We start from the raw sequence: 14,097 nt of genomic DNA, 5'->3' as shown, positions 1-14,097 counted from the left end.
TATCACATGGAATACAGGGAGATCTAGCCATTTGGACACAGAACTGGGTCGAAGGTAGAAGATAGAAGGTGATGGTAAAGGGTTGTTTTTCAGACTGGAGACGTGTGACCAGCGACGCGCCACAAGGGTCAGTGCTGGGTCCACTACTTTTGGTCATTTATGTAAAACATTTGGATATGAATATTGGAGCTATGTTTAATAAGTTTTCACATGACACCAAAACTGGAGGTGTAGCAGACAGTGAAGGTTACCTCAGTACAACAGGACCGTGATCAGATGGGCCAATGGGCCAAGGAGTGGCAGATGGAGTTTAATTTAGATAAATATGAGGTGCTCCATTTTGGAAAGGCAAACCAGGGTAGAAATTATACACTTAATGGTGAGGTCCTGGGGAGTTTTGCTCAACAAGGAGAACTTGGAGTGCAGGTTCACAGTTTCTTGAAAGTGGAGTCACAGGTTGACAGGATAGTGTGAAATGCATTTGGTACACTTGCCTTTATCGGTTAGTGCGTTGAGTACAGGGGTAGGGAGGTCTGTTGTGGCTGTACAGTGGCTGTACTGTACTTGGGACTTCAATGCACCACCCTGCTCCCTGGCCAACATCTCTGTCTCCGGCTTGCTACAGTGTTCCAGTGAAGCCCAGCGCAAGCTGGAGGAACAACACCTCATTTTCCACTTGGGGACACTACAGCCCTCCCCCCTCAATATTGACTTCAATAATTTTAGGGCCTAAACTCTCCCATGTCCCAGCCCCCCACCCAACACACCAGGCCTTGTTACCACATAGCCTGCCATTACACACCCCCTGTTGTTAGTCACTAACAGTCCCCATTAACAACTACTCACCCTCCCAGCCTGATCGTTAGCAATTCCTTTGTCTGTCCAAATGTCTTTCTCTCTCTTTGGGCTCTATCCTATCGTTTACTCCCTACCCCACCCATCTCCCTATTTTTTCCATGTAAACTGACGTTTTCCCAGCCACCATCATTTCTGAGGAAGGGTCACCAGACATGAAACATTAACTCTGTTTTCTCCTTCACAGATACTGCCAGACCTGCTGAGATTTTCCAGCAAATTCATTTTTGTTCCTGATTTATAGCATCCGCAGTTCTGGTTTTTATGTAGCTGTACAGGACATTGACTAAGCCACTTTTGGAATACTGTGTGCAATTCTGATCTCCTTGCTATAGGAAGAATGTTGTGAAACTTGAAAGGGTTTAGAAAAGATTGAGAAGGATGTTGCCAGGGTTGGAGAGTTTTAGCTGTAGGCTAAAATATGCTGAGGCTGAATAGTCCGAGGCTATTTTCCCTGGAGTGTCAGAGGCTGAGGGGTGACTTTATAGAGGTTTATAATATTATGAGGGGCATGGATAAGGTGGATAGGCAAGGCCTTTTCCCCAGGGTGGAGGAGTCCAAAACTAGAGGGCATAGGTTAAGCTGAGAGGGGAAAGATTTTGATGGGGCCTACGGGGCAACTTTTTCACACAGAGGGAGATGCATAAATCAGCTGCCAGATGAAGTGATGGGAACCTGGTACAATAACAACATTTAAAAGACATATGGTTGGCTTTATGGTTGTGAAGTGTTTAGAGGGACATGGGCCAAATGCTAGCAAATGGGACTCGATTAATTTAGGACATCTGGTCCTGTTTCCATGTTCTACAACTCTATGACTGCATGACTCTGTGCTTGATCATATTCTGTCTTTCTTAGTGGTCTGCAGTTATATCCTTTACGATAGACTCAAAAATGGATATGGTAATTCTCCTACAGCTAGGGCTTGCTGTGAATGTCTGAAGCCGATGGTGTGGTGTAGGAACCTGCCTGTGGAAAGATCTATTTTGCTTGGAATGAGGCCAATTGGGTTTTATGTCAGAGCAGCTCCTGCATTTTCTGTGTAAATGTACATGTTTTGAAAAGTCACTGCATTGTGAAACTTTCAGAACAAAAGACACTGACCTTGTAGAATTGGTTGGGAGGCGGGAGATGGCGTCAGACTTCTGGCAGTGATTAACAATATCAGAATGGGGGCTGCACCCAAATGTACTGTGTCAGAGTCACTTGCTACTTACACAGTGGTGGGTTTGGATGGATAAGGAGGCAGGTCCCTGCCTTAACATATTCAAATCAGGCTCTCAGCTTGTCACTTTGGCTGGTGGCCCAGTGCGAGACAGTTGACCTACGACGAAATATCACCAGTGAATTCAGAAGGAAATCTGCATCCCCCTGTAAATACGTTTTTGGAGAAACTTACTGCAGTAAGAGGTATCTCCATGTTTTTGATAAAGGGCTGCAAAACCACTGTGAAGTTATTGTGTTTGTCATAGATCCCAGAATAGACCAGTTCCTGGAGGGTGTTCTGGAAATATAAACACAGGAGAAGCTTGGTTACAAATCCTCCACTGATCAGTCAGGCCCTCCTTGTTCTGTTGCTGTATGGGCATGCTGAATGTCACTGTTGTTTTGTTTCATATACAGACAAGTGCTTACTTGTGTGCGCACAAATACACAAATATACATGCGTGCACCTACACATACGCAGATAAACACAGGTATATACCTGCAAACCACTACACACGCCTGTGTAGTAGACTTGTTCTAGCACAGGATAGCGATTCAGTCTGAGTAGCCTGGTTGGGTTGCTCACCATAGGTTGTAGATGGTACTACATAGAAGCCAGATCCAAATGGAAAGTAATGTATTGTTGCACAGGACATTCAATTAGTGCCCAAGTACAGATTCCTTTCAAGCTAAACTGCAGCATGTGTTGTGTAAAATTGATTTTCTGTATTTACGCATTTATGAGGGTATGAAAGAGCTAGCTAACATTAAGGGATAACTCAGTAGACATGCAGCAGTAGACATTTCAGGGGATATTTCAGAATACACAGAACAGGTTTCTGGAATAAATAACATACTGTTATTTCCGTACATGGGTCTGTCCTTCACAATTTCACAATTTACGTAAATGACTAGCATGAAGGATCTAAAGTTATGGTAACTAAATGTGTTGATGATACAAAAATAAGTAGGAAAATAAGTTGTGAAGAGAATATAATTTGAGGCCAGAAAGGTATATTAATAGGTGAAGTGAGTGGGTGAAGATCTGGCATATGGAGAATTATGGGAGAAAATGTGAAATTGTCCATTTCGGTTGATAAAAAGAGAAAAGCACATTAAAATTATCTCAAAAGCAAGAAACCGCAGAGCTCTGAGATACGGAGGAATCTGGGCATTCAAACAGCATGAATTACAAAAGGTTAATACATAGGTATAGTAAATAATTAAGAAAGCTAATGGAATGGTATTGTTTATTCCAAAGGTAATTGCATGCTGTATTATGGTCGGGAGGATATCCCTTAGTTATACGGGGCCCTGGAGAGAACATTCCCAGAGTACAATGCGCAGTATTGGCCACCTTCCTTAAGGAAGGATATGTAGATTGGAAGCAGCAGGTTTACTAGGGTAATACCTGGGATGGGAAAATTGGTTTATGAGGAACAGTTGGAGGATAAGCTTGTATCCACTGGAGATGAGTAGATTAAGAGAAACTTAATTAAAACACATAAGATCCTGGGGGTCTTGACAGGGAGTATGTGGAAAAGATGTTTGCTCCTGTAGAAGAATGTAGAATGAGAGATCAGTGTTTCAGGGAGCTACCCGTGAGGGATACGAGAGATGAGGGACATCTTTTCTCACAGATGTTCATGGGTCCTTGGAAATCTCTTCCTCAAGAGAGCAGGGGAAGCAGAGTCCTTGGATTTTTTTAAAAGGCAGAAGTAGATAGATTCTTGCTAAAGCAATGAAGTGAAAGGTTATTGAGAGCAGTTGAGAATTTATCAGATTTGATCTTGTTAAGTTGCAGAGCAGACTCAAGGGTCCAAATGGCCTACTCCTGCTCCCAATTCACACACTCATGTGTACTCCACAATAAATGCAAATTATTGATTTTATCTGAAAATAAAATGTACAAGGGGAGAAAATGACCCTACCTGGTAATCCCAGTTAATGAACTGGGCAGATATATCAATAGGTTCATGGGGTTTGACCAAACACTCACACCAGCCCCTAAACAGAAACAATTACATGTGTATCATTGCTAATGAATCATTTGCTAATCACTGAAGACAAGGGTAGAACATTAAACTGAATCTGAACACTGTTACCTCAGCCCAGTAGCCCTGTCAGAAAGCCGGTGCAGAAGGTTAATATCTGGCATCTCCACAAGATTCACATAGGCTCGCGGGATCTGCAGGAACACAGTTTCTTTACTGAACAAGTAGTTAAATTGTGCTCTTATTATAGGTAAATTACGTAGTTATTTTTTTCCTTTCTTTATACTTCCATATGATGTGGGTGTTATCATCAAGTAGCTTTTATTTACAAAAAGCAAGGGCAGTTTTCAAGGCTGTCACTGAGACTTGTTTATAATTATTAGAATTAAACTTATTAGAGTTTGAATCTATGCCCTCGGGCTAATAGCATCAGTCACTGTATTATTAATGGTGTTACTACTACACCACCATCTTCCCTACGGTGATCCAGCAGACATTTAGTCTGTACTGGGAGCAAGTGTTAGTGAAATTTAAAATCGACTAATCAATAAATCTGGAATTCAAAGCCAGTCTTAATGATGGGGACCATTCATTGTTGTAAATGCTCAGCTGCTTCACTAATGCTCTTTAGTGAAGGAAATCTGCCTTCATTATCTGGCCTGGTCTCCACATGTTTCCAGATCCACAGCAAACTGCTGTCTGAAATGGCTGAACAAATCACTCAATTCAAGAGTAATTAGGAATAGGCAACAAATGCAACTTCAGTGATAAAGTAAAGAACAAAGAGAGAATAAAATTGAACCTCTGGTCTCCCATTCATCTGAGCCTGGACCAGCTTCCACTCTCTCTGCATTCAGTATTATTGAGCTGAATCGATTATTGAACATTATTGAACTGAATCAATTTTTGTAGAACAGTTGGAACATTAGAAAGGGCAATAAATGATGGTCAAGAAAGCAACGCCCTCACTGCATGGATGAATTAAGGAAAAAACAGAAACTTACTGACTGGATTAATCAGTAAAAAGAGAAAAATCAGAACACAAAACCATAGCTGAAGGGTTGAACTTGTGTAATTTAATGATGGAAGTGTTAATGTGTTAATTTAAAATTCATTTCTCACAGAATTGTTGCAAAGCAATACTTTTCAGCCTCTCTGCTGAAGGTCTAGGCCTTCAGCTTTTGTGCTCCTGAGATGCTGCTTGGCCTGCTGTGTTCATCCAGCTTCATACTTGGCTATCTTTTCAGCCTGTGGTACCTGCACTATTTCTCTGAAAGTGCAATTCACCTCCTGCTATTCCCCTAATTTCTCCCTTTAACCCTTGCACAATCTCCCTTTTCAGATAACAACTTAATTGCCTTTTGAAAGACTTCATTGAATCAGCCTCCAACACACTTTCAGGCTGTTCTTTCAAGATCCTAATCACTCATTTTGTAGAAAGCTTTTCCCTTATTTTCTCTTTTCTCCTAAATTAGTTTAACTCTGTTCCCTCTCATTCTCAATTCTTTTACAAGTGGTATCATTTTGTCTCCATCTATTTTGTCCGGGTCCCTCACAATTTTGAATGTTTATTAAATCTCCTTGCAGCCTTCCCTACTCCCATGATTAGACTGAACTTCTCCAAACCAGATCTTACACCCCAGTTTCTTTTTCCATATTGTTATTTTAGTCTTTGGAACTGCATTCCTGATGACCTGGGAAACATAAGCAAGTTATTAACTTCTGACGAGGTGATAGTCTCCCCAAATCAACCGTGCCATGTTCTAAGTGGGAAAGCCTTCCCTTGCTTACCTCTCGATGCAATATATCCAGAGCTTCTTTAATTCTAAGCACAACCTTTTCTGGTGAGTAATATTCCTAGAGCAGGAGATTAGGAAACCAAAACATGTTAAACATGTTATCAGACTGATATGCTTGTTCTATGCAATTACTGTGAGGAGGCAATGACCTAGTGGTATCATTGCTGGACTGTTAAACCAGAGACCTAGATAATGTTCCAGGGACTAGAGTTCAAATGGTGGAATTTGAATTCAGTTAAAAAAAATCTGAAATTAAGAATCTAACAATGACCATGAATCAATTGTTGGGAAAAAAACCCATCTGGTTCACTAATGCCCTTTAGGGAAGGAAATTACCATCTTTACCTGGTCTGGCCTTCATGTGACTCTGGACCCACAGCAATGTGGTTGGCTCTTAACTGCCCTCTTGGTAATTTGGGATGGACAATAGCCTAGCCAGCAATACCCTTATCCCGTGAATGAATAGAAAAAAAAGAGTCCTCTCTAATTCTAGTTTATTGAGAACATCAAGCTCCATTAATTTCCTTATGCATCTGGTCTTCCTAGATTAAATGACCAATAATATCCAAGAGGTCAGTTGACTGGCATAACTCTAAACCTTCAGTAATGTGTGAAATGCCGGTGGGCAAACAGATAAGCTGAGCTAGCAATTCTAATCCTCCTAGAAATGTTAGGGGACAAGGGTCTAAGGAAGGTAGAATAGCATGGGGGAAATTAATGGGGATAAAGTCTGACAAATGACAAAGGCCTGATGATCCATATCCAAGTGTAATAAAGGGAATTGCCCTAAAATATTGAATACATTGGTGGTTATCTAACAAAATTTTATAAGCTCTGGATCAGTTCCTACTGATTGGAAGGTTGTAAATGTAGCTCCACTTGCAAGAAGATTTGAGTTCAGAAGTAGCGATGTCTCAGCACAGTTATACAAGGTGTTAGTGAGACCACCCCTGGAGTTTTGTGTGCTGTTTTGGTCTCCGTACTTAAGAAAGGATGTACTTGCTGTAAAGGGAGAATAGTGGAGATTCACTAGATTGATACTGGGGATGGTAGGACTGTCTTATGAGGAGATTGGGCCTGTACTCACTCGAGTATAGAAGGACAGGGGAGAATATGATTGCAGCATATTAAATTCATTAGAGGTGGACAGACTAAATGTAAAAAAGATGATTTCTCTGGTTAGGGACTCGAAAAAATATTCTCGGACTTAGAACATTAACTTCTTTTCTTGCTCCGTAGATGCTGTCAGACCTACTGTAATTCTCCAGCATTCTCTATTTTTATTTCAGTCTTCTGCCTTCCACAGAACTTTGTTTTTTTTTAATGCCAGGTAAATACCCTGTTCCTCCTTAAATGAAGAACCATTGCATGGGTTTAATAGGAGTTGATAGCTGAGAATAGAACCAAGTTCAGCCTGGTTCATATTCTGCCATCCTGATGGCTCACAACTCAATATTAATGGAGCTATTGACTAATTGTAGCACTCATAGCTAGTCAATTTTAATGAATCAAACTTCACGCTTCCAATATCTTATTTGGAAATTTTTCCATACATGAGCCACTTCCTTGTAATTGCATCTGCAGATCAATTTTGATTTTTCCCCTTTCAGGTGAACATTGTATTCTTTTGCCCTACTGTTTGGCCTAAGATAAAATCTTTGTGCAGTTTTGTACATTAGCACTCATAAATTAAATCATCACCCAATGTATGGTTTTGTACCGAGAATAAAAAGAAAATTCACCAGCAATCTGCCGAAATAACAGGAATCCATTTGAGTTAACAAGGTTAGAGATTTATTAGCCCACCAACAGACTTTGAACTTGCCATCCTGCACATCCTCTTCCAAGATTTAAAGAGTAAAGCTATAATAAATTATTGATGAATTTATGAACTTCGTCCTCAAATAACTATAACCTAACCTCAATTCAACAAAGATAATATATGGAATAGTACATTCAGTCCTTGGGCTGGTCTTTACACTAATCGTATCTAGGTTTTTGTATGTTTCTTATCCCTTATACCCTTGACTAGGAAATGTCTTTCAATCTCATTTGAATCATTAACTGATATCTCCTAGAAGGCTAGGCTCTGATGTTACATTATGTGCCCTTTTTCCTGGACTCCCCACGAGCAGATAAAGTTTATCTATCTCGCTAGCCAACTTCTTTCAAAACCCGAAATAAATCACCAAACCTCCCCACCAGACCACCACCCCTACCTCCACCCCCAACACCCCCCCCCCCCCCCCCCCCCCCCACCAAACCCATGTTATATTATCCAGAGAATACAAGTCAGTTTCTCCCTAAATCCAAACCTGGGAGCTTTGGTAACATTCCAGCAAATCCAGTCTGCTCTTCCAAGAGCACAGTGCTCCAGATGTGGTCTAACCAGACCGTTATTTAACTGTGCATCATGTTCATTGTCAGATACATATTCCCTTACCTTTGGAATATTAGCTAAGTCTGGCTCCTTGATTATTACAAAATCTAGTTTGGCCTGCCCTCTCTCCTGAAACACATTGCTCTGAAAATGAAACCTATCTTTCATATACAAACACAAATTATTACTTATTGAGAATTACTTTATTATTTTGCACAGTACCTGGTTTGTGCAATAGGCACACATATCAGCAATGCCAAGGTAAACTGTGATCAGCTTCCAATCCTTCTGAAAGTCAATGAGCTGAAGCAAAAAAAGCAATGATTAATGTGAATTATTTTGAATCTGATATAACCAAAGCTTTTGCTTGTGTGGCGTCTAATCTGCAGCTAGAATCCAGACGTATGCTCAGATTTGCAAAGCACATCCCAGTTGGTTCCCACAGAAATGTTGCTAGTTGGATAATCATGTAAGAGAGAAGAAAAGCTTTATATTTCAGTCCACCTTTGGTAGCTGTGGCTTCAGCTATTTAGGTCCCAAAGCTCTAGAATTGTATCTATCAAATTCTGTGCCTTTGTCTTACCTCTATTAAAATTCTCCTTACGACTTACTTCTTCAAGCAAGCTTTTGATCACCCTTTCTAATATCTTCAGCTGAGGCCCAATGTTCGTTCAATATGAGTTGCTTTGGAATGTCTTGAAACATGAAGACATACATGCCAGAAAATGTTGTAGTTGATTATAGGAACTAGGTGTCATTGCAGCAAAGCATCCAGAGTTATTCCTTTCCCTGAGGAAATCTAGCACCAATCCATGCCAAATGTAGGTGGGCATTGAAAATGACAATAAGATTGATTGAAAGTACAAAAGGAATGGGCTACAAGGTAAACAAGTTCCAGAATGAATGTCTTTAAAGGGATTGTGTCAAAGAAGGAAATGCTGAATAATACAGATAAACACTTCATTTCTTTTCAGTCAATTTCTGATACACCAAACACCAAACTACTGAAATTCCACCGAAGAAAACACAGATTCACATAAGAAGCCTTCTCTCTTGGTAAGTAAGAGGCACAGGGTTGAAAACAGCTACCATATACCTCTTCTCTACAGCCAGCACGGATATAATGGGCCGAACAGTCTTCTTTAACATGTTATTATTCTGTGATTCTATGATACAGGGTACACTCATACAGCTGGTATTTAATAATCTGTAATTGTGCTACTCGCTAGCTCGGACTCCTCATGAGTTTAAATTAGATCACTCTGCCCCAATTTGGCAAGGGCTATATGATTGACTGGAGGCCAAAGTCGATTAAAAGCAAAAGCAAAGGAATTTCCCATGACTGTTAGCAATAATTGTGAAGCAATGATTAAGTACTTACCAGAGATACTGGGTACTTACCATGTTATTTTTCAAACTGGTCACCAGTTTTTGAGCCAGCCCTGGTAATTCCCTGAAATGAACACATTTCTTAATTATTCCATTCAATAATGTTAGATCAGATCATGAAAAAGAATTGATATCATCAGGGCTGGATGCACTAAGACAATACTGGACCCGGGTGGTAATGCTTTGTATTCCAGACCATTGTCAACCTGTTCCGATCTAAAGTATTGGAAAAAATCTGTAGATCAAGCTGTGGTGAGGTTGTTGACTTCCTCGCCGTGTTGGCTGGTTTTTGTCCTGTTCTGATGTTTTAAAATTAATTTTGTTACTTCTCATTGTCATTTCTGGAACATATGAAGAGGGAGCAAGATTAGGCCACTCGGCTCGTCGAGCCTGCTCCTCCATTCAACCAGCTCATGGTTGATCATCTCAACTCTACTCTACATTCCTTCAGATGTAATAATCTTTCATCTCCTTGGTAATTAAGAATCCGTCTACCTCTCTCTTAAAAATATTTCAAGATGCGACATTCACTTCTTTTGAGGAAAGGAATTCCAAAGATTCACAACTCTTAGAGAAAAAAACAGTGTTTCCTTGTCTCAGTATTAAATGGGGAAATTTACTACTTTGGTCATCAAGCACTTACAGGTCTCAGGTAAATGGCTGTGCAGTTGGGCATAGAGTGCTTCAACTTTCAGTCACATATTAATCCCATCAAAAAGACTAAGGGATTGTGTACACTCATTTCCATTCACCTTCTCATAGCTTCTTCTCCTAACTATAATCCTTTAAATACCTGCCTTTCTTCATCCACAGGGAATAGGGAGAAATTAGCAGTTGAGCTATAACTTTCATTCTTTGTGGCATTCCGTGAGTGTGGCTATAAGCTGGTGTAGGGCTGAGATCACGGGTGTACAGCATAGGGCCCTCACAGTCAGACAGGAAGAATAAATAGATTCCGTTCACTTATTTCAATAGAGCTTTCTGACATAAGACCGCGAGTAAAGCACTCAGAGGGAACTCTGATGGGAAGAATCAACCTACCCAGCTTTTGCTCTCACAACAGACAGATCTAATGAGGTGTTGACATGGTTTCCGTTTCCTAAGGAGTATCCAATCACGGCAGGATTAAATGATTTTAAAATATCTATGTATTAAAAACATGAACAAGGGTATTAGCTGTAATCCATTGTGATAATATTGTAATATTTGTGTTTTTAATATAAACATTGTACATCCTTTTATCACACTGAAATTTCCCAGAGTTCATAAATACACACCAGGGCCTTCTGGTTAAGTTATATCAGTCTGCTGACATGATTCAAATATAATTTTCATTCAAGGAATCATTCAATTCTCAGTTGTGGCTATTCTCTGCTTCCTGTTGGCCAAATAATCTTCTATCCATCCTGATATGTTATTGCAATATCATGGGTATTAATTTTCCACAATAACCTTTGATGTGGCATCTTATCAAATGCTTTCTGGAGGTCTCAATGTTATACATAGAGTCATAGAGCTGTACAGCATGGAAACAAGCCCTTCAGAACTCATCCATGCCAACCAGATATTCAAAATTAATCTAGTCCCATTCACCATACCTGTCTCAACCCTTCCTATTCTTATACCTAGCCAGATGCCTTTTAAATGTTGTAACTGTGCCAACCTCCACCACTTCATCTGGCAGCTCATTACACCCAGGCACCACCTTCTATATGAAAAAAGTTGCTCCTTGGGTCCCTTTTAAGTCTTTCCCCTCTCACCTTAAACCCATGCCCTCTGGCTTTGGACTCTCCTACCCTGGGAAAAAGACCTTGGCTATTCACCCTATCCATGCCCCTCATAATTTTATAAACTTCTAGAGGCTCATCATCACATGTGTAGAACACCTTTCTCAAAGAATTCCAATAAATTGGTTAAACATGATTTCCCTTCCTCAAGACCATGTTGACTCTGCCTGATTACCTTGATTTTTTTAAAGTGCTCTGCTCTAATGTCTTTAATAATACCTTCTAAAGGCTTCCATATGACAGATGTTAAACTATCTGGCCTATAATTTCCAGTTCTGTCTTCCTCCCTTTTTGAATAATTTATTTAAATAAATATTTGCTATTTTCCAATGGAATCGAACATTTCTCCAATCAAGAGACTGTTGGGGAAATTAAAATTACTGCAACAGCTATCTAACTAGCATTAGCTTTAAACCCTGGGATAAAGTGCATGGGGACCTGAGCATCAAGAGCCTGCAGTCCAATAGTTTGTTTAGTAACTTTTTGCTGCTGATTATAATTTCTCTAAGTGGTCCCCTCCCTTCCATTCCCTGATGTTCAGCTATTTCTGGGATGTTATTAATACCCTCTACAATGATGCCTAATGCAAAATACCTGTACATTCCATCTAATTATCTTATTTTTCATCGTCAATTCCCCAGACTCACTTCTGATAGAAACAACATCCACATTGGTATTTGTTCCTATTCTAAATATCCGTGACAACTCTTCCATATCTTTTATATTTCTAGCTAGCTTTCTCTCAGAATCTGACTTTTTTCTCTCCATAATTTTTTTTTTACATATTTTGTCCAATCTTCTGACTTGCCATGCATCCTTGCACAATTACATGCATTATTGTAAGGTTGATACTTCCTTCAATTTATTTAGTTATTTAGTATTCTGGGATGAACAGCCTGAGACAGTGGTTGAGGATGGAAACCTTAGTGCCTTCGAAAAGTATATGGGTGAGCAATTGAAATGTCTTGACATTCAAAGCTATGGGCCAAGTGCTGGAAGGTGGGACTTGTGTAGATTTAGAGTAGCTGTTTTTGCTGCAGACTTGATGGGCCAAAGGGCCTCTTTTATACTATATGATTCTATGATTCTAGTTAACCATGAATGGTGGGTCCTCCTATTGGATTTTTTCTTTCTCAATGGCATGTATCTATTCTGTCCATTCTGAAATAGCTCCTTAAAAGTCTCTGTTGATCTATCCCTTATCCTAATTGCTAGTTCAATTCGCTCATTCTGTTTTAGATTTTTTTATTGCAATTGTTTAAGTTTATAATGCTCGTCTCATGCCCATTCTTCCCTCCTTCAAACTAAATGTAAACTTTGATCATATTATGACCACTGTTGTCTGGGGGTGCCTTCAATGTGAATAGGCTTTCAACAACTAATCCTCCCCTGTTGCACAATTGCAGGTCTGGTCTTGCCTGCCCTCTGGTTGGTACTGTAAGGAACAAGGCCAGTTGCCCTGTCCTCCAATAATATCCTGGCTGTCCTGATTACTCTGCATTCCTGCCTATCCTGACAACCTTTCATCCCTTTATATTTCAATAATCCATCTACCTTTCCCCTTAAATACTCTTTTTCCACTGCTTTTCTGGAAAAGAGTTCCAAAGACTCGTGACCATCTGAGACACAAAATTTCTCCTCATCTCTCTCTTAACGGGTAACCCCATATTTCTAAACAGTGACTCCAATTCAAGAGACATTTCGACATTTACTGTGTCAAGACCCTTCAGGATCTTACCTGTTTCTATTAAGTTACAGTTTTACTCTTCTAAGCTCCAGCAAATAAAAACTAGCCTAGTGTCATTTTAAAAAAGATTGAACAAGATTAAGTTTCTTAAATGAAATTTCACACAGGCAACATAAAGACCACGGACTACATAGTCGACGGAATGCCTGATGAATGGTAGGACCCCGGGAAGCAATAAGGATCAGAGGGAGCTTGATGTACATGCACGCCAGCCTCTTAAGTGTAGTGAGACAGGTAGATAAAATGGCTAATAAGGCATATGGAATAGTTGTTTTTATTATCCTTGGCATCGAGTTTAGCAAGAAGGTTATGCAGGAAATATCTAAAATGCTGATTAGGCCACAGCTGGAGTATTGTGTGCAGTTCTGGAATCCACATTATAGGAGGGATGGGATAGCACTGGGGAAGGCACAGAGGAGATTTACCAGGATGCAGCCTGGACTGGAGAGTTTTAGGTCCTAAGAGAGATTTGACAGACTGGGGCTGTTTTCCGTAGAGCACAGGAGGCTGCATGATTGCGATGCATCAACCTATGAGGGTAGACAGGGTGGATTTTTTGTCCTTGGTGGAGGGAAAAATGAGCAGGAGGCACAGATTTAAGGTGAAGGGCAGGAGGATTTGAAGGTTGACAGGAAAACATTTTTCACCCAGAGGGTGGTGGGAATATGGAGCTCACTGCCTGTAAGGGTGGTAGAGGCAGAAACCCTCATAACATTCAAGGAATGTTTAGGCATAAACTTGAGGTGCCAAGGTAGATGAAGCTAGGGACCAAATGCTGGAAAATGGGATTAGAATAGTTAGGTGGCTGATGTTAACTGGCATGGACAAGTTGGGCTGAAGGGTGTTTTTCTGTGCTGTAGACATCTGTGACTCTATGACAAGCTTCCAAGCCCATACAGTCAGTAGGAGCCGATCATTCACTGAGACAGTGGATGACCAC

The 14,097-nt window shown here is 40.3% G+C and overlaps 1 protein-coding gene across 3 annotated transcripts in view; it reads right to left on the bottom strand.

Annotated features, from left to right (window-relative positions):
- The window catches only part of plb1 (phospholipase B1), a 233,711-nt gene that overhangs the window by 205,401 nt on the left and 14,213 nt on the right, over nt 1-14,097 (bottom strand). For all 3 annotated transcript variants that reach the window (XR_009445665.1, XM_059645186.1, XM_059645187.1), the window contains exons 7-13: nt 10,665-10,767; nt 9,636-9,687; nt 8,457-8,537; nt 5,847-5,912; nt 4,167-4,249; nt 3,993-4,068; nt 2,255-2,359 (exon numbers count right to left, since the gene is read on the bottom strand). Coding sequence is in view for 2 of the 3 variants with exons in the window: in XM_059645186.1 (XP_059501169.1) it covers nt 2,255-2,359; nt 3,993-4,068; nt 4,167-4,249; nt 5,847-5,912; nt 8,457-8,537; nt 9,636-9,687; nt 10,665-10,767 (566 nt within the window). In the remaining variant the exon portion in view is untranslated. The remainder of the gene's footprint in view (nt 1-2,254; nt 2,360-3,992; nt 4,069-4,166; nt 4,250-5,846; nt 5,913-8,456; nt 8,538-9,635; nt 9,688-10,664; nt 10,768-14,097) is intronic.

Source organism: Stegostoma tigrinum, chromosome 4 (genome assembly GCF_030684315.1).
Source record: "Stegostoma tigrinum isolate sSteTig4 chromosome 4, sSteTig4.hap1, whole genome shotgun sequence".
Lineage (NCBI taxonomy): Eukaryota > Metazoa > Chordata > Chondrichthyes > Orectolobiformes > Stegostomatidae > Stegostoma > Stegostoma tigrinum.
This window is presented reverse-complemented; position numbering and strand designations above follow the sequence as displayed.